The sequence below is a fragment of the Botryllus schlosseri genome, chromosome 1, assembly GCF_051294905.1.
Source record: "Botryllus schlosseri isolate E-star chromosome 1, Bs_hap1, whole genome shotgun sequence".
NCBI classification, from domain to species: Eukaryota; Metazoa; Chordata; class Ascidiacea; order Stolidobranchia; family Styelidae; genus Botryllus; species Botryllus schlosseri.
In genome coordinates, this window is record NC_137236.1 from 11876437 (window position 1) to 11903840 (window position 27404).

Genomic DNA, 27404 nt, shown 5'->3' on the forward strand with positions numbered 1-27404 from the left:
GACAACGAAAAGAAGTTTTCTGGTTTGTCATTGCCTATCGCAGTCGCGACATTTGAAAAGGCGCAACAGGATGCTAAATATATTTACCATTGTTAGAGAATGGTGCGAGTGCGAATGGAAAACGTTACACGCAGGGGGTACGATTCAGACATAAACAACCATAGCAACGATAATTTGGGGGTAGATATGATATATAGAAATTTTTCAGGGAGCAGGAGGTAGGTTCTGCTTTCGTGTACCACGGGTGTATATTCACACCCGTATATCATAGGTGGTACGCGGGTTTGAAAACACACCGTTGTTGCTAAGACCACAGTACCTTTCACGGAACCCATTATGGACGTGTGGCGGCCTGCGTTGAAAATAATTTTGTCACCGATATATTGTATTTTAGGACTACTTATTGGATTCGAATTCATCACCACGCCTTCGCTTCGCTAAATTTGGAAAGCGTCAGGTTTCCTAATGTGATTCGTAGGTAAAAATTAATTAGCAACAATATAAGTTATACAAGCCTATATAGGTGAGTATGGGGTAATAATGCCCAATAGTATTAGTAAGCAAAGTCTCCGCTGCCACTCATAATCACTTGTATATTGGCACAAGCATATGGCGTTGATACGGTAATAGCCCGTGACAAGGTAATTTAATCACGATAATGACTGTCCTCTAAAGTACAGAAAGAAACATTGCTACGGCATTAGTATTCTTAAAGCGAAAATGTGATATGTAGCCTATACCACTATAGCTTCTAAATATAGTTCTGATCGGCTCGTTTCGTACTGTTGATGGTAAATAGGCCTACTCAATGGCAGCGGAGGTGGATGCATCTCTAATGATCATGAAATGACACCATAGTGTGATACACGTTCAATTAACCGTGAGATTGAATGGTAACCAACATCAGAATGTCATAATATTCACGCGTGACGCGCCTATATGTATTGTATATATAAGGGGATCCAACAATTTTGATGTTTATAAGATGTTTTAAGACAAAGCTCTACGGAAGGTAGGTTAGGCCAGAACTAGTATTCTAGTGTAAGCGTTATCAAAATATGGCGAAATTAGCTATTTTCGGCTCATTCGGGGGAAATACACGATCACTAGATGGTGTACGAACCCAGAATTACAATATAATTTATTCATTTTCTATTTGGCACATCAAGACCACTTTTTGAAATTGAAAGTTTGTAGTTTGTCGACTGCAATGGTCATTTACACCAGGCCGATGTAACGGACAGTATCAATGTCACAATGGAAGCAATAACAAACTTGGAGATGTATGGTACTATAGTAACAGCACAATTTTAAAATAAACAATTACAAACTTGAATTTCATTTTCAAATTTTATTATCAAAATTTCAAGTTTGTTTTCAAATTGCGCTGTTACTATAGTACCGTACATTCAAAGTTTGTTATTGTTTTCATTGTTACATTGCGAACTTCGTGGTATGTAATTCTGATTGCTACGTCTTACTTTGCCTTTTTAGTTTTGCTATTCATTCTGTTCAAATCCCGTTAGTGTGCTTTTGAAAAGAGGCACCCGAAAAGTCTTCGAGATCAATAAATATTTTATTATGATGGATCATAAATGGATCAAAATCATCAAAACATGATTAGCACAAAAAATGTTAAGTTTCCAGTGAATAGTTCCTTGCAGCTCAGTGTGACTTGCGCTGTTCCCCGTCAGAGACCACTTTCAGGTTTCACCTTGGAATGTGCCTCGCAAAACCGTGATACGAATCTATTATTTGCAAACTGACCAAGAAATATCGACACCAGCATGTCTAAGTTCTAACCCCAAACTCTCTGCGTACTCCGCTGCACACGACGCAACACCACAACTGTCACTATTCGATATCTGATCGCGCCTAATTGCCGGCAGCCAATAATCGCCAAAGCGTCAGTGTGGTCAGTAGGTTATGTGTCTCGACCTCGGCAACCCTGAGACTGGGTCAGCGAACCCCTAGGGCTCATTTGGACAGCGGTTAATAGTTACTGCCTAAATGTATGTCGGCGAGGCCTCCGATATTCTTTGTAAACCCACAATTATGATAATACATATGCACTTCTCGAGCCCACCGTTTTATACGTTTGCATGTGTAGCGTCAACGAATACCTGACCACTCTCGAATCACCCAAAGTATTGATGAACATAATACGCCCTGTACGATTGATCCGAAGGTTATACAAGACAGTATTAAAGTCATAGTTTCTATTTCGTACTATGGTGGCAATATCCGCAACACTTGCAAATTGAGGACGCGACTTGTAGATCGAATATCCCATGAAAGTCGAAAATTTCGGCACTGTGACGTTCATCGCCCGGTAGGCCTGGCGTACCCGTACTCCTCTTCATGGGTGTGGTTCCCAACCAACGGTACATCATGTAATTTAGCGATCAGAGAAAGTCATAGTAGTCCACATTGCTACGCAAGGAAAAGTATAACTATCGCCATAAATTCCCATTCAATTACAAGTTCAAGTAGACATACTTCCTATATACGCCTAAACTGCTTCAACAGCGCAGGTGGACAATTGAAGGTCTGGCGGGTAGCATACTCAAGTGAATAATATCGAAGAAGTAGATTTGGTCGGGAATCGAATGCTTTTTCTGTAAATCGGTGACTACTTTCCAAATTCCAATATGTATATGCAAAACTACTCTCTACTATTGGGTATCCAAATTGTAGATGGAGCAACCCGAAATGGTTGCGACGTGAATCCGTATAGTCGTTGACAAGTATGATTGCGCCACAGGTATTATCACGCATGATATGGATGACGCCGCCTGTCCAAAGAGGCGGCCGACAGCGCTTTTTTGACCCTTCCTATTTCTACTCAGAAATGACCAAGAGTGCTCATTAACGAAGCACTAATTTCTAAATTAATCTAGCAGTATTCACCTATAATTGCAATATAAAGGATATGCTTTTCAGCAAAACTACTTACCTTTTCGTATTCAGCAAAGTAGAAAATCGTTTTGGGGTGGGTTTGCATCACTTTACCGGATGAAACAGTCATGGCAACCGAATGGAACAGCTTCTGCTGCATTGGAATTGATTAATTTGGTCGAAATGCGTACCTGTTTCTAATGTTCTAAAAACGTTTGCCTTAGGGGCGAAAATGCATCGTTTATTGTCGAAAGCAACCATCTTGGATCAGCTGCTAAAATTATGCGACGCCAGTATCAAATCCACTTTTTGAAGAAACTTACTTCTCACTTTGTTTCCACATCCACATTTATTACTACATCCATTTGCAATGTGCACGCATTCGGATAAGAAGTAACGGAGAAGGCAGTAAAGCACGAGTGATATTGTCATGCTAAGTTAGGCATGACATGACGTCATGCCTTACTACTTTAGAGAGGGAAACATTGCCATATATACAATATTCCACGCAACACACTTGAATGCTTTCGAGACCTATTACTCCCTATTTGTGTTTGAATTAATATAGGCATGTCATGAAAATCGACATTTCTACATGTAATTAAATAGAATGTACAATGTTACTTTCTCATCTACACGCGAGTGCTAACGATGGCTACCTTGATCACTTCTGCAATTGGCCTATTTACAGTCCGCTTGGAGTGTAGTAGCTATTGCCCCATCAATCACAGCGCAAAGCAATCGATCGTTGTTCGTTCGCTTTTTGTCTATTCCAAGTATCACGAGACTGTTGTAAAATAGTAATGCTGAATAGATTCAACCCTGAAATGTCTAGCTAGCAGTCTACGCAGAATTTAGTTAACCTTCGGTTGAAGTTGTAAAAAAGCTTCGTCTGGCGTTGAATTCATGGATACAATGCCGCTAGAGGCATAATTAAGTTGAGAATGGAAAGGCTTGAAACTGGATGAAGACGAGAACAATCTTCAAAACATTTTTGTTGTTATTTTAGAACGCATTCGAAGCTTCCAATTACCCTGGATGAAATACCGACTATACCGACGATAACCTTCATTTCCGTAATGTAAATATTTTAAACATTATCAGATTAATTAGAGCAAGTTGTACAATAAAGACGAAGTGTGCCTTGTCAAAATGAGCGTCAACGAAGAAAAGGAAAAACTATATTATATGGCTATCGCGATTCTTTCCGAAAGACGAAGCAAGGACCCCGTGAGACAGGTAAGCAGGCATGCAGAGAAACATTGCAAGTACCAGGGCAACGAATTAAAACGCTCGATTATATTATTAGTATCCCTATTCGCGACCCCCGTAATTCCCTTCATGTTTTTGCTGCCCACATTTGCTCCCTGTCTCGGACCACTCTAATTTAATGTGCAAATCGGCGGTTGCCAAACGGTTCACGCCGATTCTAGAAACACGTCCAGGGTGATTTTTCTGAACGACAAGCGGTCCTTCACCAATGAACACGAAATATCAAGTTTTTATGGTGTCAATGTAGCGGGTGTGAATTTTTTGCGGTTAACTCGGCTATGTTTGGTAGCGTTTTGTGACAACACAATCCTAATATCGCGAATAATATTCAACCAGTTCACATTCACATTCAACTCCCGAAAACGCTAGTCATAAAGTGAAATTACGGAAATATGTAAGGTGTTATCTTTCACTGGTATCTCAATCCCCTTCATTTGAATCCCGAGCCATAAAGGCATCAGCAGCAACGAGGCGTTGGCAAGCTAGCAAAGATTGCGGCATCCGAGTACATGCACAGCGGCGCAATTGGAATTACAGCTAGGGAATGCAAATTCCTCATTCAAGAGTATTGTGATTCCAAATGGAAATCAGAGTTTTTCAGCAATATGGTGACCTCCATTTATTCAAGTTTGTTCCGAACCACGTGCTTCCATGCCCCGGCACTATCATCACCAAGATATAAGCCTACGCTATACGTATTCGCTTGCAAACAGGACGTAGCGAAAGTTGTGGATACCAGAAACACTGGAACATTACGTCATTCCCTGCATCAAATATGAAGGCCCTCCACAATATATACCGGACCAAATGAGAGACGCCATTCCTTTCCGGTTGGAAACATTACTTCTCACATCTTCTCACTGTGGTTACGTCATAGAATATTTTCTACTCAGTGGTCGATATTTTTAATAATATTTTACTTTTCTATTATTACTCTTATCATTGATCTGGTGCAAAAGACCATTAGAAGTCGAGCACCAAGATAAACCCACACAACAACAACAACAACAACAACAACAACAACAACAACAACAACAACAACAACAGCAACAACAACAACAACAACAACCTAACCTATGGTCGATGAAGCCTTCGGATCACACTTACCTTTTCGGGTAATTTCTTCACTATCCTTCATGAATCCTATGCATAAACGGCGTTACGCGATTTACACGCAAGCCCAAATAGCTACGAAACAGTGTTTGGAAAAATCAGGGTGCAGTTATAGATCGAACTTTTCCTAGCGTTAGACATTCAATTTTCTTAATATTATCAGTGTGCATGAGTTTTTGATGCTCTTTCGGTGCACTCGATCGGATGAACAGGTGGAACTAATGTCCATCAAATTTCAGGGCAAATAATTATACATCCTAAATCAGAGGTCTCAAACACGCGGCCCGCCAGAGCCTTTTGTGCGGCCCGCGACGGCATTTTGAAATTTCAAGTTATCAACAATATATTTAAGTGCCATACATCTTTTTTAGATATAAGAACTTAAAGTTCACGCAAAAACTACTATAAAAATCACCGAAATCCCAACAAACATCACTATCACATCACTTTTAAAAGCTACCATGCGGTAGAAAATCAGCTATTACGTCACATTTCTAGTTCATGATGATAAAACATGACCCGTTGATGATTCGCGACTGAAAATTGTGATTTGGTTTGGTGCGACCTTCTCGTAAAATTTCTTGAATTCGGATCAGTCTGGTAAAACGCTGAAATCGGAGAAGGACTTGCGACTCGGAATGGTGACTTGGTAATCCTACGGACGCATCAATCTATGCAACTTTCATGGGGAATAATAATATATCAAAAGGTCGTAGCTCGCGTTGCGTAGGATATATAGATATTTAATCTGGTACCTATGGCAACCATGGGTATTCTCAAACCCCCGTGACGTATATAGTTGGTTAAATGATGCATGTTGTTTTTCTCTTCATCCATGTTATTATCGGTGACGAGTAAGGTGGTAGTACGCTCTACAGCGGTAACACCAACGAATTCTTCGTCGATTAAACATTTCTATTCGAGTGGTTCTTAACCAGGGTCCGTAGACCCCACCGGGGTACGAAGCACCACGTCAGGGAGTAGGAGATGCTTTGTAGAATTTGTATACCGATATGCCGTGGAATATTTTCTTGGCCAATTTATTCAACTAGAAAATAGTCTTCGCGCTGCGCGCGATTTTGTGAATGGGCTCTCTGATTTAGATAGGTACCATCCGAAATTGTGCATGAGCTACGAGAAATCTGATTGGAAGCACAAGGGGTACAATCACTAAAAAGTTGATGAATCATTGCTATTATTATGGCTTAATAATGAGTGTAGTAAGGTTGTTATTGATATATCGAAGGCAAAATCTTACGCTTATTCAATTTGTGTTTGGCAATGACAGTAACAATAGCCTATACTTACCATGACGATATCAAAACCATAGGATTAGGTTACACCGCTCAAAAGCTCTGATATCAGATCAATCATCAGTAGATTTTAAAATAGACTACATAAAGTTGTTGCTCGTCATAGGTCCACTAGTTGCAATATTGTAACCCGACAATTTTACGATGTCATGATGCATCCTCTCACATGATGTCTATACCTCGTTAATTAAAAAAAATCTGCCCGGCACAAAAACAATTTTATTCAAATATTTGAAAATGTGATTTTTTCCGTGTCAAGCGTTAATAGTACAACAGTAAATTACATTTCCACGATGTTTGTGGAAGGCCTGTCTGCAAGGTCCCGTCAAATAAGGCCATTAAATATCCCTATCATTGATGCTGCGGCCCGCGGCGTCATCAAAACTAGGAAATTGGCCCGCGAGCACATTTGAGTTTGAGACCTCTGCTCTAAAGGTTTCGTTTAGTTTTAGATTTGTAGGGTGTATGCTTTTTCCGCTTCTTTCCCTGCTATTCAATCGATCACGAACATGCATATATTTTTATGTTTTTTTTTATGTTTGCATCCTACGCTGTCAGTTCTGGCAGATCTGTCAAATTTGTTACTTTCGCGGTAGGCCTACCCGGACGATCAAACTAGCGATACCGCTGAAAATTACATTTTTCCGGTACACAGCAAGAAAATAATGTAATGCGTGAATAGTGTTCTCCAAAAAATCCAAACAACATAGCGATAATCCCTCCCTCCCCTCCCCTCCCTCCCCTAAAACAAGTCAGATAACACACCCCGAACGCACTAGGTCTGTAAATTTGATCCAAGTCATTTCAGAAAAACTCACTTTTGGCGACTTTACCAAAATCAATAGCCTGAAAAACGAGACCCAGTGTAAATATTACTATTGTCGGCGGTCTTGCATTGGCGTAAGTGAAATAGTAAAGTACATCAAATTTAAACGACAGAATTAATAAAGCGATATATTTACATATTGTTTGGGAACCGTCGTGCTTGGCTAGGGTCGTTGAACTTCTAGCGCGCGCGCAAGACCTTGTGGCATAGATAACACTAAGATACAGCTAATTTATGGTATAGTTCTTTGTTATGCAAATCAGATATAATAGAACAATACATAAAATAGTTTAAATGATGTCATTACCAAAGGGGTTCCCAAATTTTTGTGGTCACGATCCCTGATTTCGATTTGAAAATACTCCACGACCCCACCTCTAATTTGGCGTGCTGATTACTAAAAAAATGGTCGGCATCTGCTCCAAAACCTACTCACGGTCTATGGGGGAAGCTGTGGACGATGTTAGTCGTAAGAGCAATTATTCAATTATGAACTCGTCTACCTCCGTCTTTTTTGTTGATTATTTATTGATTGGTGATTATAACGCAAGTGGTTTATTTGTTCGTCATAGCCAAAAATCCATTTAACATCTAGGGTGTGCAGGTGTGTATGTATTATATTGTTAACACATGGAACCACCAGTCATTTGTAGTTTTCCTAGAATGAAATATGAACGTCCTATCGATTTCTATGCTCTCGACACTTTAATCTTCATAGTGATGGCCAGACACAAACCATACTTTATAGTAGTTGCAAAAGTTGCAAAAACTTACCCTACTTATGTTACTCACCTCCTCTTTTACACGTCCTCTATCTAAAAGTTGGCTGCCCTGAATAATATCAAATTTTACCAAAATGCCCAAAGAGCATCAGTAAACCTCCCTAATGACCTTTGAGTCAACGCCGTGAAATACCTAAATTGACCGTAAATTAAAAAAAAAACATTGACATCGCTGGTCGGTTAATTTCTCACGTGGAAAATGTCAGATACCTCAGGGTTGTACTGGAATCCAACATGTTCAGAACGAACAGGGACGGGCATTTTCTCCAGTTGGCGGGCCGGATATGGGAAAATGATGTACTTAGCGGTTCGGATTGCAATGACCACGTATTTATCAACTTATACAAGGAATAAATTGTATTTAATGTAAACTTCAAGCGTAAAGTATAGAGACCAAAACAGTAGTCAATGAATTTATAGACGTAATTTACTTCAATAGCTGTTGAATTCAATGAGACATATGTGGTCGATCAAAGTACTTTGAACTCCGGCTGCGTGTTGGGCGTACAAACTAGGGATGGTGCGGGCGTGAGATGCACGTTCGCGTTCGCCTGAACCTCGGACATTTGGAGGTTCACGTTCGCTCACAAACCTTGGTAGGTTCTGCACTGTAAACTTTTTTCATCTGTTACAATTTTTCCCGTAATTATAACATTCTTGGTTACCAGTTTTACTGTGAATAAAGAATATACCAATAAATACCTCAAAAGGGAATGTGAGAAAATGTGGCGATGTCAAATAAACATGGGACAATCTCATGGGACATCAAAAAAATGCCAGGAAACGTTCGATATGATCCAGAAGATCACTTTATTGAGCACTTGGCATATTCTTCGGAAGACCTTGAATGCACCACTGGACTAATTTACACCTGTACTCGAGAATGACAGCCTAATTTTTGTAATGTCGATTCTTCATTTTCAGGTATCTTTACCTCTGCAGCCTGCAGCCATTGAAAATTTTTCATTCATCGCAATTCTGCAATTTGACATCTTCATGTATTGTACAGGAATAACAATTCGACTTGATTACTAAAATTTTAAAATTTTACTTCAATCTCACCATTTTCCGTAGATGCCGCCCGAACTATATGTGTATTCACAAGTTTTAATGTGAATAAAGAATATGATAATAATAATAACTCTTCTACCCATGCTAATTCTTCATCTACCACAATTCTGTAATCTGACTTCTTCATGTATTGCATAGGAATAACAATTCGACTTGATCACTGAAATCCTAAAAGTTTACTTCAATCTCCCATTTTGCTCAGGAAACCAATTGCTTCCCCGATTATTTTTGTATTTTACAAGTTTTACTGTGAATAAATACTATAATACATATAAATCTCGGAATCAAAAGCGCCTAAATACAATACACGAGTGTCCTCAATCCTCATATGGTCGACTTGCAAGATGATTGTTCTATCAAGTATACCAGAACTGCGAACGATATGTCGACGACAATCCGACAGTTGACGAGCATATGTCTGCTGAATAAATATTAATCAGAGCTTGAGATGATGTGACCACGATTTGATATATCGACCTCGTCATCCATCACATGCCACCTCATTCTGTCGTTTGTGCCATAATGCTATCTTCTATTACTTTTCATCCAGTGTGCATACTTCCTTTTTACTACACTAAGAACGAGGTGGGTGTCTGATTTCAAAGACTACTCCAAGTCGTTTCTCATTTGAAGGGTCTTCTATTTATGAATGCAAAGAAACGACTGAATGAAAAAACGACGTGTCTGTTGTGACAGAACAACCAGTAGAATAACGGTCGTTGTTACTTTTTCCACTCTTGCCCTGCAAGGAGATGCTACTGATTAGTGGGCATTGTCTATGGTAAGGCTGTGTCAATAGGCGCCTTTACGCAGACTTGTCATGTCTTTAGATTCTCAATAATTCGTTCGATAAGTTTCATATAATTTATGGGCTCCGACTTCAGGTTGGGGCGTGCATTGTTAATGAAAAGGAAAGAAGAATAATTGGCGTCGGCTACAACGGGATGCCGATAGGATGCCGTGATAACTTGATGCAATGGAGTGACAGAAGTGAAACAAATGAGAAAATGAAGCATTTGTATGGTAAGGAAAATGTTAGAAAGGTTTCATTACTGGTCCCAATCGAACACCAGCAACATGTCGCATGTGTAGCACGTCAGCGGATCCGGTCATTATAATGAACATTATTCGCTTAGCTCAGTGTTTCTTAAACTTTTTCGCATCGCGGACCACCAATTTGTTTTGACTACACGGCGTACCACCTGAACTACTCATGTTAATGGAATCTACCGGTGTTTCTTAGTTATTCCTGTTAGTACTATACCGCTGCACCAATGGATAGCAAGAAAACACCATTTAATGAGATGTTTGCGACTGTCTCTTATGCAGAAGGTCCTCGCCAATCAGAGGTGTGACATTACTCATGGAACTCTTCACGTATCACCTAAAAAGCTCTCGCGTGTCTCTAGTGGTACACGTACCACAGCTTGAGAACCACTGGCCTAGCTCAAATAGAGAGAACATAAAATCGCACAATCGCGGACTCCTCGCATCATTTCGCTCTTGCATCATTCGTGATGACATGTGATTCAGAATTTTTCCCATTAACTTGGACCATCCAAAATGCCAGTGTAATATGGTCCTCGTGGATCCTAGGGAATTTACGCTGTCTCAGCCCCCAGCAGCTTGTCCATGTTTCACTGCGTGCATAATGCCGACTCAAATTATATTTCTTATCCTTGAATACAATCTGCTGACTGCTGTACAGTCGAACAATTAGGGATAAAGCCTTGGATTACCTAGTTCGCATTGCCATCCATATCTAAACATCATCAACACGAGAAAAAACATCTCTTATCCGTTCATTATCATGAGCGGAGCCGCAGAGAATCCACAAAGGAATGAACTACCGGGAGCATAATATTTACTTTGTTGAATACCAAGTAAATATCTGCATTGTTGATGCTAAATCTGATCGACTTTTTTTCATCTCCCATCAGATATGGATACGCTGAATATACTAGACCACTAGTTAGGAAAACTATTATTCGAATCACATTTCAAAGACATGCAGATATTGCTTGATACATGTACTTACGTGATACTTACTTGACCCTTTCATATCATTTCATATCAATATAAATCAGTGGTTCTTCGACTTTTTACACTGCGACCCAAATGCGAGTTTATTCCGTGCCCCAAACCTCACGCATCGACATAAATGCGATTTTAATGTCCCTATGCTACGTATTTACGGCGTTAAGCGGTACTAGAGATCTACTCTTTTTCAATTGCGAATAAAGTTGATTCATTTCTATAAATTATACGTATTCAAAACCAATATCGGATGCGGTCGTTACGTCCACGCTCTATACCTCCATTTACCCTGCCCGAGTAGGCCTATTACCCGCGCAAGTTAGACCTTTCCTGGGAAACCAATGTCAGACAATTCTTATCATGACATCAATTCAATTTGTGTAATACAAACGTCGACAAATTCCATGACCACTTCACTGTAGTAGTGACTTTTCTGCGTGTATCGTGTGTTGGCTATAGTACTCAACACAGTGACCTTACATATGTACCATTCAAGCACAGGATATCGCGCGAAGAGCGAAGAAATTTTGTTGTTGCAAGAAATGTAGCAATCGCTTTGGGCGGTCGCGACCCACATTTATACCCTTCGCGGCCTATCTTTGGTTTTCGCCCCATACGTTAGGAACTTATGATTTAATTGATAGGACAGCAATAAAATGTTTGAATTGGGCACATGCTATTTTTAGATGATGAGTGACATCACAGATTGTGCACGAAACAATTTCATAATACCACTCTTTTATGCGTTCTGTACGGCTAAATCCATCACGTATATTACCCCTAGTTACACATGCTGAGATGAACGCAGTTGTGAATATGACTCCAAAATCTGTTGAGGGATGTTCCGTCTATGTCACGTTGCACCCGTGCTATGAATGCGCAAAGATATTGCATCAGAGTGGTACGTATACTTCAACTATTCATTGATTTATTGATTCTTGAGACGGATAAGGTTATGCGGGGGTTGTGAGTGTATAGGCTACTTGACGATAAAAAATTATCTTTTCTTTCAAATGGGTCTCTTTCGTTGGCGTCAAGGATATGTAGGGCAAATATAGTTTTGCTTTCTACATTTCATAGTCAATGAATATCCTTTTGATGTTACTGGTATTGGCCATTTCATTACGAACCTGTAACCCAGGTGCGTCAAACTGAACTTGGTCCACCGGCCGGAGCAGCCAAATATTGACCAATCTTACCTCTAAATAGGCCTACATACCTTCATTTTTTAAAGGAATAGAAATTCTTTACTATCAAGCATATAATAGCAGGCTATGCATTATATTACAGACCATATGGTAAGCCTTTATTTTCTCCATGTTTTTCCGTAGCTGCTGACTCGTAGCACGGCCTAGTTCTAGACTTTTATAAGACACCGCCTACACAGATGAGATGGTGAGGAGGAGCCTATAGATAAACCTCAAACACTTGGATAGGAATTTTGGAGTCGACCTCGGTCTGACTCGGACCCTCAACCCATTGGTGTCGCAGCGGTGGATTATACTCCAGCGCCACGCACACATGATAGGTATATTGACCAAAGTTATGCATGTTGTTTGTGATGTTTTTTATGTAGCTGGACAAATCAAATAGGACGGCAGTTAAGAACATGCCGAAACTTTGAATCTGTAGGAATTAACCACGTCGAGAACGTAAAGGAAAATTGAATCAAATAAATGAATTAGGAATTGACATGGGTGGCAATCGTTCAATACGTTGGAAAGGTTTGGAATGCATCGTGGAGTTTTTGATGACTTAAAAATTGACTTGATTCATGAGTCAACCCCATAACTTACTGATCAAGATGCTGCTGGGCGCGCCCCCATTACGTTATCTTGTCTTGTCTTATCTTGTCTATTTTAATAATTCGCCTCTCTGTTTTCGTTTTCTTAACATCATGTTATGTAATCACAGCCTATCATTATGACGATTTTGTTTTACCTAAAAACGGCAGATTTTAACCACATTAGATGTTTTCACACATAATGTTAAAATTGTACTACTCATCTTCATTTCTGGTTGGACCTGTCTGTCCTTATGAAGTAATTTGGCCTGAAAAAACGTTTTTTACTTGAAAACGGACAAATGTTTACATGAAACAACTTGTATTTCAACGGAATCTGGACCTATGAAGAATTCCAGTAGTTACATCATGCATTATGGTAGAAATAATTAGTATTTGTTGTGGTACAACAAAAGATGCATTCTCGGCTGGAAGTGTCTATTCTTTTCAAGTAGCTTGCCAAGCACGTAGAAAGAACGTTCAACAGCAAGAGGTATTGACTGGCAACACTGAAGTTTTGCGTACACTTCTGGTGACACACCGTATCGCTTCTTTCTGACAATGCTGTCTAAATCATAATTTTCATCCTGCGCTTCTTGATATAAGAATCAATTCCGAGGCAGTCTTGCCGCAGTTGGGATCTTACGGTACGTTGAGCATAACACCATGTCAACCTACATGTTTACTTGCTACCGATATTACACCATTATCAAGTTATACAGCAGTAGCCAACATCCTAATCGCACGGATTTAGTTTTTACGATACAATAAACATATGAAATCAAGATTGACCCCGTGCGCGTGCTAGATTTTTTTACATCAGACAACGATATCAATTTCTTTGATTGGTTGAATAAGCATCATTCGATGACTAAACCTACATGTAATATATTTCCCTTTGATGTTGTGTGATTGCGGTTCAAGCTCACAGCAGAGAGTCACTAAATATTCGCAAACGGAAAGCTTGGATATTTCGAGTAAAACTTATGTAAGAAAGCAAGTAAAATTTTTGAGATTGGCATGGTGCATGCCCTTTTGCTATTCATTTTTTTAATGCTACCAGCGCTATGAAGAGAGTGGTGCGAAGTTCTAATGTAAAGAATCTCATCCACAGATGTTAAAATGACGTGAAGATGGTAATCTATGAAAAAGGTTCACAGTGCAGAATCTTACAAGGTTCGTTTGTGAACGTGAACCTCTAAATTTATGAGGTCCACACACACAACGCGAACGACGAACGTGAACCTAACGTTCACACCATCCCTGGTAGGCTATTTACCAAATTGCGCTGGTCGGAGCACCTATCTATAGTTTTGTAAACAGTGAACCTGGAATGTAGTGAGTGTATAAGGACGATGAACCCAAGGTTCGCGTCGCCGTCTCTTCACAGCAGTCACGAACAATAATGCTTGGTTACTATTGACTTATGTAATCAGTAAGAAAATAAGTCGCCATATTTACGTTCAGAACTGGCAGTGAACCAGTATGCATGATATTTATTGTATCGGAGATATTTTGTTTATCGGCACATGGTAATTACTTAATTAAGTTTCAATACCTTCCTCTATAACTTAGCAGTATCATATTCAACCTGAAGTGATCGCTAGCAAACACTCATACATACCCTACATCCGATACGAAATCTAAAACATGCATTATACACAGGTATAAGAAAAGTATTATACCTTTCGTACGATACGTGCTACCGGAGGAAAAAGGAGTTCCTTCACTCCAGGGAATTATTGAGCGAATTGAAAGATGATGGGCAGATCGGATACGACCAACTATCTTGCAGTGGACCAGCGGTATCGCCCAATTGCACGTGTCAGATATGTGTTTTTGAAGTACTAAAATTTATCAATAATTTCAGCCTACTAAGTGCAAAATGCTGAAGCTTGTCTTTGATGGATCATTGGGGGATGCACATGAACACGCAAAATGGTTGCCGAACAGCAGGGAATATCAGTTAGGGTAGGTAGGAGATAAGATTGATAATATGAACTGTAAAGCTTACTTAAGATTTCACTGGCTGGATACATTATATCAGTGGTTCCCAATCTTTTTGGATGTCGGAGCCGCATTTCAGACTTCATAGCACGTATGCAGCCGCATGAAAACACTTTAATAGGCTATATTTATAACTAAAATTGAAATGTAGCTAGCCCCTATCTGGATCTCACCTGCCAGCTAATTCTGAAGCATGCACATATACTTCTATAGATTCTATGTCGGTTATTTTAGCACTGATAGACGCATATTGGCGAGTTCTACGCATTAAAATAAACTGAAAATGCATAGCATTACTACAACATACTATTATGCCTTTATGTGATAGCTCTTCATACATTCCAGCTCTTAATGCACAAATTTACGGTAGACTATATGAGCCGTTATTTTGATGTTAGTAAAATTGTGTCGAAATTTGCTCTTCACAGATACAATATATAAAGGTCCTTGACCAGCAGAACTCTAGATATATCCTTGACTGACGAGTATTCAGTATTCAACCAAACGCTTGACGCTAGTCTGACAGAATTCTCTTTCTCGGTTTTCAGAAGCGGTCTTGGACGGCTCTAGACATAAATAATATCCCACATTTTAGCATTCATATACATAAATTGACTATAACTATTAGGGATGGTGTGAACCTCTGAAAGGTTCAGGTTCGTGTGAACGCGAACCTTTTTGAAAGGTTCTGTGTGAACGCGAACGTAAACCTCATGACGTCATGTGGCGCCAGATTGCTAATTTCAACCCTATATTTCAATGAAGTGATAGCCTATATTAATGTACACGATACCTAGCGACGACTCGGGCCACATAATGCCACAATGCTGAAGTACATATTGACGTTTTAAAAGTCGCTAAATGTATCAACTGTGGCAATCAAATGATATATTAATCCCATAAAATCAATATCTTCCGTCGCATTGCCAACAATTTCGACGAGGACTTGACAGCGAATATAAGCTTATTAACGGTCTAGGCCAGACCGGACAATGTATTCGGCGTCTGAGTGTTGCTATACATGGATAATGAGCAGAGTGTACAACGGGTTTCTATACTTGCTACCGATATTACCCCATTAATAAGTTATACAGCAGTAGCAAACACCCCAATAGATCGGATTTTGTTTTTATGATACATTAAGATTGACCCTGTACGCCTGCTAGATTTTTACATCAGAAAACGTTATAAATCTCACTGATTGGTTGAATAAGCATCATTCGCTGACTACATGTAGTGTATTTCGCTCTTGATGTTGTGTGATTGCGGGTCAAGCTCACAGCAGAGAGTCATTAAATATTCCGAAACGGAAAGCTGGATATTTCGAGCAAACTTTTCTAACAAATCAAGTAACATTTTTGAGATTGTCAAGGTGCATGCTCGTTTAGTGTTGATTGTTTATGCTGCCAGCGCCATGCCGCAGTTGAAATGCAATAAATTTGAACCGAAGATGTTATAATGAAGTGGAAATTGTAATGTAAGAAAAAGGTTCACACTGCAGAACCTACCTAGATTCTGTTGTGAACGCGAACCTCAAAATTTCCGAGGTTCACACACAGAACGCGAACGTGAACCGCACGTTCACACCATCCCTGAACTATTCATAGATATAAACAACAACTGTCGTCTATTATATTTTCGTGGCATATTTAGAGGTTAATCAGAGCCGCAAGGCTACCCTGGAGACGCATGAGGCTGCGAGAGCAGCAGTTGGGAATCACTGTCATACGTACATATACTGATTCATTATCATTGTCACTGACGTTTTTTGTTATGACTACCGCATAGTTGCCGCTACAGCTGATATCCCCTCGCACAGTGGTTCTCAATCGAAGATCCTAGGCACCTAGGCACTCCGAGGGTTTGTCGAGCCTGTCTCAACGGCTTCGATGGTGATAAAAACACACACTCATATCAAGGCCTACATGTGATTTATGATGACACGCCCATCTTTCACGGCTTAGATACCAATGACCAAGAAGATGTCAATTAAGCGGATGCTATTGGCGACTCATTTCTGAATGTTTTAGTTTATTTTTCAAAAGGAAGGAAAAACTAAGGCGAACCAGCAAACACTAAAACGAAAGGTTCGTGACTGGTCATTAGTGTGAAGATCAAAGTGTCGGGAGTATAGAACCCAATAGCACGGTTATATTCCCTTCTGGGAAAATTACAAGTGAACGGTAGTGCTATGTGTTAATAATATATTCCATACACAGGACACACGTAATAATTACGTAAATAAACACGTCGTAATCAGTAAACCAAATTGAGAGATGGGGTTGCGACCATAAACAGTTTGGGAACCCCTGGCTTGCAGCATACATTGTCGTAAAACTATTAAAAATAATCTATCAGCAATGTCACAGAGTTCAGTTCTCATAAAACCGACCCTATTGTGTGATTTAAATCAAACGAATATCGCTTATATAACTCGTCAATGATTGGAGAAGGCTCATATTGTATCTTATGGATATATAGCAGACTAGTGTATTGCAACATATCATTATATTATACTTTCTGAGGATTCTTATTCTATTCGCTACTTTGGCTGATGATTATGTGTCTATACAGTTATCTACATAGTTTAGCAGTTCAATGTATGCGTTTGCGATACAACGCCTTTTTGCGTGTTTATCAAACTTTATATTCGTTCTTTGGGTCATACTTAATGGGTATTCAAACTTCATTTGAAACAGCTAACAACATGCAATGATATTTAATCACGGCTCGTACTTCGTAAATTCAACACAGCTTGACTAGTGACTTGATTCGTGACTTGACGTGACTTGTATCGAGTCATCTCCAGAAATCGAGTGACTTGACTTGACTCGAGTCAAAATGTACAATGACTCGAGATGACTCGAACGTAGTGACATGATTCCAATACTGAGTCGAGCATCCTTCAATATTACGCTATGACAGTATAAATCAGGGATTCCTCAAGTATGGGTCGCGATCCAAACATGGGTCGCAAAGGGTATAATTGTGGGTCGCGACGGCGTCATAACGATCTACGTTATTGTTTGACATTTGTATTACGCAAACTGAATTGAATTCTTGATAATATTTGCCCGACATTGGTCTCTTTGAAAAACACCGTCGGAGACCGTTGGGATGCTTTAGTGTGGCAGTGTGCAGCGAGTGGGTACGGAAATATGATGAAAAAGTGTTTCGAAGCCAACCCCCTTCATGACATTAAAAAGCGTTCGACTGTCTCGATGACGCCGCATTCGTCGCACATCGGAGAGTCCGAGCAGCCAATTCTGAATAAATGAGACGCTACTGCAGCATAGTGTCCTGACCGTAGTCGAAATATAAGGCGTTCGATATGGCGACTGCAGTTTGTATCTGGTGGTGTAGTAATTGCGCTGTGGAATAGCTTGTAGCGTGATCCCCGTGTATCGGCAAAATACTCGCAGGCAGGATGTCTTGGGTAACCTTCTTCATTGCGACTGTGGCGTCCGGTACGGTAATGATTGGAGTTTGGCTCGATTGATCTTGCGTCGACGAGCTTGCTCGTGCTAATTCGTCAGCCTTTTCGTTACCTGAAATTCCTGCGTGTCTTGGAACCCAGGAAAAACCAACAATGATGCCCGCGTGGTGGATCTGTTTAAATATTTCCATTATGAAAACAATGAAGTTGTTTGATGGTCGGCTCACACGCGTAGAACTCTCACAGTGGGTAATAGAGACTATGATTCGCGTTGATGAATTAACTATTACTTAGAAGCTAAGTGTGTATAATTTTGGTACCCGAAAGAGTCATCTCTCCCTATACTGAACTTGAATGATTACACCATGTAACAAAATTTTGCAAAAGTTTTAGTTGACTGAAATTTTTTGTGTATTGTGTTTTAGTATTCCAAACTACTTACCAAAATACCAAAATTTTCCTGTATTGTCCCAAATTTTGAAGAAATGTCAATTTCTCTAATTTTTGATTTTACGTATAATTGCTCCGTATTAATCACAATAATTCTTTACTGGACGTATGAAAACGCTTGTGAAAAGGATAATATGAACAAATATAGCTTACTCCTGCATCATCAAGTAACAACGCGAACACTTTAGAAATCGTCAGAAGTGGTTTTGTTTGCGTGACTTGCGTCTGTGAAATGAGAAATCTTCGCTGACTATGGACCAAAAATAACACGTTGTAAAAAAATTTTGCGAAATTTTAATTGAGTAAAATTTTTTATGTGTTGTGTTTTGCTATTCCAAACCAATCATTAAAAGACAAAAATTTATTCTGAATTGTCCCTAGTCTATAAGAAATTTTACTTTTTCTGATTTCTCGTTTTACTCAAAATTACCATGCAATAATCCGCATAATTCCTTATTTGACGTACAAACACCAGTGTGGGGATGACTCGAGTCATGACCTTTTTTGTGTGATTTGACTTGACTCGAGGCACTTTGCTAAAATGACTTGACCTGACTTGACTCGGCGTATCAGAAATGTTGATTGACTCGTGGCTCGGAGCAAAATTCACGAGTCAATTTCAAGTCATCAAGTAATCGGCGTCGATAAAAATCCCTGCATCTTGCATATGTTCGGATTGTTCGCGAAACGATGGTGTCACCCGTGAGAGCGACCAATCGTGCGTTTTACAGAGCCTCCATTGTTCTCTCACAAATAAATTGATTGCAAAACGAAGTGATCGAAGCTTACAAGCTTACGTTGTCGCAAACTAGTAAAGTCAAGTAATTTCTGTTCTCTGTTTCACCTTAACCAAACCTCTTGTTTATTGAAATTGAATTCGAATATAGTTTGTTTAGTCCTCAACCTTTGGCGCAGGCTCGAATTGTATCATATCGATTTGTAAATTAGTAATGTATTGCATCCTATCAATTCGTATCTATTCTCTATTTTGGCCGGTAATTAAACTCAGGTTTAGCAGTTCTACGTATAGGTGAGCGATACAGCGGTTCAAAATCAATGACCAATCAATCTGTATCTCAGACAGCTAGCAAAATGCAATGATGCTATCATGCCTCATACTTCGAAAAGGCAACTTGACTTGAATTATGACTTGACTCGTGACTTGACTTGACTTGACTCGACTTGACTCGAGTCACCTCTAAAAATCGAGTGACTTGACTTGACTCGAGTCACCTTTGAATATCGATTGACTTGACTTGACTCTAGTCAAAATGTTCAATGACTCGAAATGACTCGTGACTCGAAGGTATAGTGACTTGATCCCAACACTGACAAACACACTAACAAAAAGAAGGAATGTGCACAAATGTTGGCTACCATAGATTATAAAAAGATGGAAACAATTCCAAAAATTTCTGCTGGTATTATGAACCGCAAATAACCGCCCATAATGCTACTTCAGCACCCTTAGTATCTTCTTTCCAAATCATACATATCCTGCTGAAGCACGTCACTATATGTTCCTCGCTTACATCATCCATACTTGACCTAACAAAATCAAGTTGACAGTTCAGATAATGCCCCGTCCACTTTATTTTTTCGTATGTCTCGATCATATTGTTCCAAGAAAATTTTCAACTACATCTAGAAATGCCTTGAATGCTTTTGCTTCTCTCCCAGTCATTTTATTGTCAAGTGCTTTAAAAAAGATTGCCAACATTCCCGCATAAGCAAGGAGAACCTGCCACAGTTATTCTGAACCTTGGAATGTCATCCATACAGATATAAAAGTCATCTATAGAGTTTCGAGTAGCAAATTACATTGAATGCCGATCTCCCCTTAGCCATCCATCCATATTTCATCGGCATGTTTCGAAGATTACATGAAATGCCCAGTTTTTATCTTTATCTCCAATTTTCATGCCAAAGTAAAGTTAATAAGTATGAAAAACCTTACTTCTAGATATATTTGTACTTTAACTTGATTCAACCTGATATGGAGATCACAGATATATAGCACAAACAGCTAGCAGGCAGATAACATTTGTGATGTTGATATTAATGATGAGATTATATTCACTAGATCCACAATCAGTGCATTAACAGAACAAAACGAAAATGAAAATGAATATGAGATTGCTTGCTGTAGCCAATACTGACTAACCGAGACTGAGAAGATGATTGCTACTAACAACCAAATATTATGAGTTGAATGATGGAACAATTTGACGTCACACTTAATAGAAAATTCAATAAAGGAGCTTGAAAATCATGGTACGGGAAGTTTAAGAAGCGTAAAATGACAATTTTAAAGGACACTAATGGAAAAAATGCCGGAAGTAAGTTTTATCAATGGATATTATGTAAGAAATATCCAAAAATCAGCTCAATAAATTTTTGTTACATGGTGTTATATGGGATTCAGATTCAAGAATTCCACTCATCGTGCCCATCCCTATTGAGCTGATATCAAATGATGTCACGAAATTATCGGGAAATTGAAATAATCGTAATTATCGTCAGATTATGCATTTTTATCCGATCAAGACACAGACGGTGTACAATGCGATACATATGACGATGATGCGATGTGATGAGCAGATATTTGAATGACGAAATGGCCAGCAATGGTCTCTTAATATGGCATCCACCGCGGTGTACGACCAGATGTAAATTGTTTGATGTTATTCTCTAGCCAGAAATTTGATGCGAAGGAGATGGAAGTATTGGAAAGTAAGAAAGAACTCACGGACCAGGAATACTCTCGCCGCGAGAGAGTACAAGCTAGGTTGGAAAAATCGAAGAAGTTATTCACACCTATTTCTTGGGAACAATATTTCATGGGCATGGCGATTGTTTCTGGACACCTGATGGCTGACAATCCCCCATCGACCGTGAAGGTTAATATTTTAGGCGAGAGTATCAAATAATCTGGTTCATCGCTGTTTCTGTTTCAGGAGGGGGCTTGCATTGCTAACGAAGACAACAGAATTGTGGGATTAGGATATTTCCGTTTCGAGCAAGTCGAACGCGGAAATAAAAAAACTCGGATAGGTATCCAGCTGTAGCAATTGGCAATTATAAGCTGAAATAAACCCGGAAAACGGGAGTCCGAACCCGACGATAAGTCTGGAACTCGATTTGAGACCGATTCGCACCAGAAATTAGTATTAAATACCAGACATAACGAAATTTGAAAAACCTGTTCAATGTATTACCAGAAACTTTTCGAGCTAGCACTCGTCGGGCGTTACCGTCTGCTCTAATTGGGGCTGGGCATATATTGATTCGAGTACTCGAATCTGAATCGAGTAATGATTTTAATGACTCGAGTCGAGTAGTACAAGACGATTTTTTCGAGTACTGAAATTATACGCTCCTCGCCACTGAAAGTTATTTACCGATGAGAATTATAGTTTCTGTGCCAGTTTCCACTGTGCAAGCCTTGAAACCTTAATGGCCAGAGCGCAGCATACGAAACATATAGCACAAAGCTACGAATTTAACTGGAAATAACACATTTCCGAAGTCCTGTACATCCCACAACATTTTCATAAAGTGTAATGAAATCGACATGGTCGAAAAAATACCAAAGTATCTTTAATGTGACGGATAACAGGCATTGTATTCTTTCGGGTGGCAAGAAAGGTACGTAATAGAACTTTGACATCTTCCATTCTGTTTTGACGTCATAACGAGTGATACTCGAATACAGGACTCGACCCGAAGCATAACACATGATTCAGAATCGAATCACTCGGTTTTGCCCAGCCCGAGTTCTATTGCGACCATTCAAAACTTTGCTTACAGGGGCACTGCACTATAAAAATGATGTGGTCCCAAATTGAAGGGCAAAACGAAATAAAAATTTTGGCCACAGCCGTTTCTTCAGAACGCCGCCGTAACATAATGGAGCTGCAATGGATTGAAATTTCCACATTAGCTTCACGCTCCAGCAGTCACGCAGAGGTCAAACTTTATATAGTTGTCAGCAGAGATGGCCACAGTCCGGTTCAGGAGCCGGAGCCGGAGCAGGATTTTGATGAATTTTACTGTGGCCGGATCGGAGCCGGATTCTGAAACTGTCATATGAGCCGGATTTAAACAGGATTTGATATTCATAACAAATATTGGGTGATAAAGGTTCAAGATATCTTATATTCAGTGAAAAACGCTGCTTCGATATTATTTCCGTAGTTAAATGCATTCATTGCTATGGATCAAGCCCAGGCTGGTTCCGACAATAAATGACAACGTTGAGACCGCTGATACCGGTCACGTCGTTGAAATGCGTAAGCAACATAAGTAAAGTTTCTGCAATGATGAGATGACTGCTGGTTGAGCTTGAGATGAGGACGAAGGCAGGCTCCAGCAAGCGAGCTGCAGAACAGTTTGTTCCTCAGATATTGATTCTTATACTTCCTGTTCATCAGCCATTAGGGTACTTGATATCAGTTGTCAGGATGACAGAGAAGCGAGGTATCGGTATTGTTGCAGAATGCAGAGGTAACTGGTGGTTCTGATTTCTGATGTCATTTGGAATGATTGTGTGATGGTATGGTAATGTATGAATATATGCTGGCATGGTCAATTGGTCATGTTTATGATTTTAGGAACACACTAGAACTGAAGTACCACCGGTATACTCTATGATTGATGGTGCACATCATCATTCATCATGCTGATTATATAATATTATATATATTTCCTATTCATTGCTGCTCTATAAAGTGATCATTTTGATTGATTCATCCATTTTGTTTGATACATGTCTGTTCTGTGAAAATATAGTTCCAATCTTCAGTAGTACTATAGGCCTAGTTGTCTTGGCCAAGTCACAATGCACAATATCTGATTTTGTTGCTGGCATCATGGCATGCCTGAGTTACTATGTTTACCCTCTCCGTAAAGCAACTAATATTGCTTTCTCTGTTCTCACAGTCTTTTAAGCTCATTTCCCCTGCCTAGTTCCTACTACTCGCATTTATATTAAAGATACATACCAAACCTAACATTATTGATTCGAAATGTGATATAAATAAACCCTTGTAACGCATTACTTGATACTAATTTGTTGATTATAATGTTCATATCTGTTTTGCAGGCTATATTTAATGTGAAATAGCACTAAAGCAATAGCAGGATTTTTTCGGATCCTAATTTTGATGCTCAACTGTCGGACTCCGAAATCCTATTTGACTGTCGGATCAGGACGGATACGGATTCCCAAAATCTGGAATCCGCCCATCTCTGGTTGTCAGCCGATGTTATGAAGGAAATATCTCGTACACGCCAATGTGCTTTAGATACCGCGTTCAACGTAAGATGTCCACTCAGGAGATTTATGTCAAAATCAGGCCCAGTGTATTCTATTTCCTTCATAACATCGGCTGACAACTACATAAAGTTAGATCTCTGCGTGACTGCTGGAGCGTGAAGCCGCTGTGGAAATTTCAATACATTGCAGCTCCTTACGGTGGCGTTCTGAAGAAACGGCTGCGGCCATCATTTTTTATTTCGTTTTGCCCTTCAATTTGAGACCACATCATTTTTAGAGTGCATTGCCCCTTTAACAACAATCTGAATAGTTTAATACGGCGGCACACAGAGCAAATTGCAGAATTCAAAATACGAGAGTGACATGGTGCAGGCACGAACAGAAAAAAGGTAATGTGCGATTCTCAAATGATACACAATTTCTTTCTGTTAGTATAGAAGGAAATGTCATGAATCCGTACCTATCGATAGAACCGCCACATAACTGAAAACCCGATGTTTCAGCGGTGATGTGCGATTTCGTCATTGTTTCTAACATTAAAGAAATAGACAAGGTCCACACCTGAAGATTGTGCAGTTTGTATAGAAATATTAAATTAGTTCAATAGCCTAGTCGGTTACCCGAAACGCGGTTTATTAGTCTTTGCAGAATCTTAATGCGCAATCATTTTCGCAAAATGCTACTTGCGCCACCTATGTATGCACACTGAAGTAAAATCCTAGTATAGGCTACTATATTGACTGATAGCCCGTGGATATCGATCAGGCCACTAAATTGTAATTGCCAAGACCATTGCCCACGACATAAAAAGCGATTGTAACGTGTGCAGGTGTATTATAACTGTCACAAATTATAAGTCAAATAATCAACAGAGATAACATAATGGTCGGTGGCGTGCGATTAATCTTCGTTTCGATTTCCACTCTCGAGCAAGAACACGTTCTGAAACTGAAAATACCGGCTCGAACATGTTGGGATCGTTATATGGGATATTTCCTAAATTTGTCAAGTATCGTGAATGTTTCTAACATCCAGACAAACAATGCACTATCAACCCATGATATATGATATATATATTTCCAGATCAGCATGCACCAGTCGCCGCAATTGTAAACACGAATCCCGTTTCTGTACGGGATTGCACTCTGTACGTCAGTTGTTTCCCATGCAATGAATGCGCCAAAGTTATTGTGCAGTCAGGTGAGATCGATGGTACTGAATCACAGATATCGAAAGGTGTCAGAGCTTCTTATAATAAATTCGTTCGAGGAAACCATGCTTAACTAATTTGCTCACTTCATTCGGAACAGCTGTTCTCCTGGGAAATGCGAATGACGTGGTAAGGTAGGCACAGGTGATGGATTACATTTCAATTGAATCGCTACCTTTGTATTGGTTCATCAACCTGAGAAATTGAAGAAAAGCGGAGGGAAATATAGAGTGAAAATATATCAATTTGTAGTTAAAATCGCAAATTTCGATAATGCTATGGTTGCGATTCGACCATCGGCGACAAAATTGCATCCTAGCAGGATTGTCGTCCTTGTGGTCATGGGAAAAGTATAGATTTATTCAAAATCAAAACCAAGACCCTTTGAATTCACTGCACACACATTTTGGGTTCGATTTAACCTACCTTGGGAACCACTAGTGCGTCTTAACAGAAACCGTTCATTTAGCTGTCAATCAATCGCTCAAATTAAATTTTCAAGTGCATGTAATAAATTTCCGATACATGATATGGTGTCCTACAAACTAGTTTGCATCGGTAAATGGATAAAATATTTTCATCAATATATAAATATTCATTCTCTTCCGTGTATTGTCCTGTTTACTATTTTCTCCAGGAATAAAGGCTGTTGTGTACATGGAAAAACAAGATCAGGCACATGCGAATCAAAAAGGATGCAGCAGGCACCAGGATGAAGTCAATGTTCAGAGACAAGAGCAAGCAAGTCAAAACGGATGCGCCAGGCAACATGATGATGTGAATCGTCGTTATTTTGATCGGGGCATTAGTAGGCCAGATCCTACCAAAAAAATGTTCAATTTGGCGAAAGTGAGAGTCGTGTCGTACAGAGACTGCTATGAAACCAGTCCAGTATTTCTGGATTTCTCGGAGTCTCCTCTGTGAGATAGCAATAATGTCGTGTTATTGCTGTTGAGTGTCAACTATCTGAACGCATATGCATTTGTGATAATTAGCTAGAAAGACATTATTGTAATCGAACACTCTCATATCTGTACTTGAAATTTATTATACATTTTAGAATACGGTATTATATGCAAAGCCCCTAATAATTGATTATATCAATATAGCATTCATATATACATATACATAACATATATACATGTACAGTATACACATATAGGCCTAGATAAATTGCAAATGTCTAACTAGCGATTTTTCACTTATTAACAAGGATAACTATTGACCAATGGTGTAGAGATTAGCGTTGGTTCGTCGTAAGTTGATTAATTGATTTATCTATACATCGATTGCCTTCATCAAACTGGAGAATCGCTTAAACGCAAATATATATCTTCTCAACAAACGAGCTACGTGTATATACCTGATATATCTTTTACAAACACGTTCTTTCGTCACACGTATGTAATCGATGTAGGGTAAATTGCTACTCAAAGGTACAAACCATGCAACTTGACATCACTGCATTTTGAATTCACATTCAAAATTGTGATTTTGGTATTTTCAAATTACTTTGGTGACATTAATTTATTGAGACTCAAGCACTCATGTTACAATGTCTAGTAAATAGAAGTAGCACATGGGTTTTGACGTAAATTTGTATTAGACAGCTTTTGGAGCAACTGTGCGACAAAATATATTACCTCTCGATAGCATTCTATGCAGGTAGGTTGACTTTTGGCGTTTTTCAAATTTTATTTTTAGAAACTTTGGCATCGTCATTATTTCAAAATTGCAAAGTCAAGTTGATTATTTAAAACAGCGAGAATAAGAACCTACAACGATGTGACAGAGCGAATTTACACGACTGCTTCAGCAATATCTAGTTCCAATAGTCATTCGCTATGCGTGCAAAATTACCAGCAGTAACACAGAACACAATATACCACTTAACATGACAATTCCAAAGGATTGCTGACACGTTTGGA

General features: G+C 39.3%; 1 protein-coding gene across 1 annotated transcript; it reads left to right on the forward strand.

Moving 5' to 3' along the window:
* The first annotated feature begins 3977 nt into the window (after positions 1-3977).
* LOC145442061 (uncharacterized) lies at positions 3978-26824 on the forward strand. Its single transcript, XM_080320058.1, has 9 exons — positions 3978-4137; positions 10160-10298; positions 12097-12213; positions 14761-14900; positions 14966-15066; positions 21684-21888; positions 21946-22042; positions 25350-25466; positions 26114-26824. Exons 1-9 carry the CDS (start codon positions 4051-4053, stop codon positions 26398-26400), a joined length of 1290 nt encoding a protein of 429 aa, XP_080176184.1. The 5' UTR covers positions 3978-4050; the 3' UTR covers positions 26401-26824.
* The last annotated feature ends 580 nt before the right edge of the window (positions 26825-27404 follow it).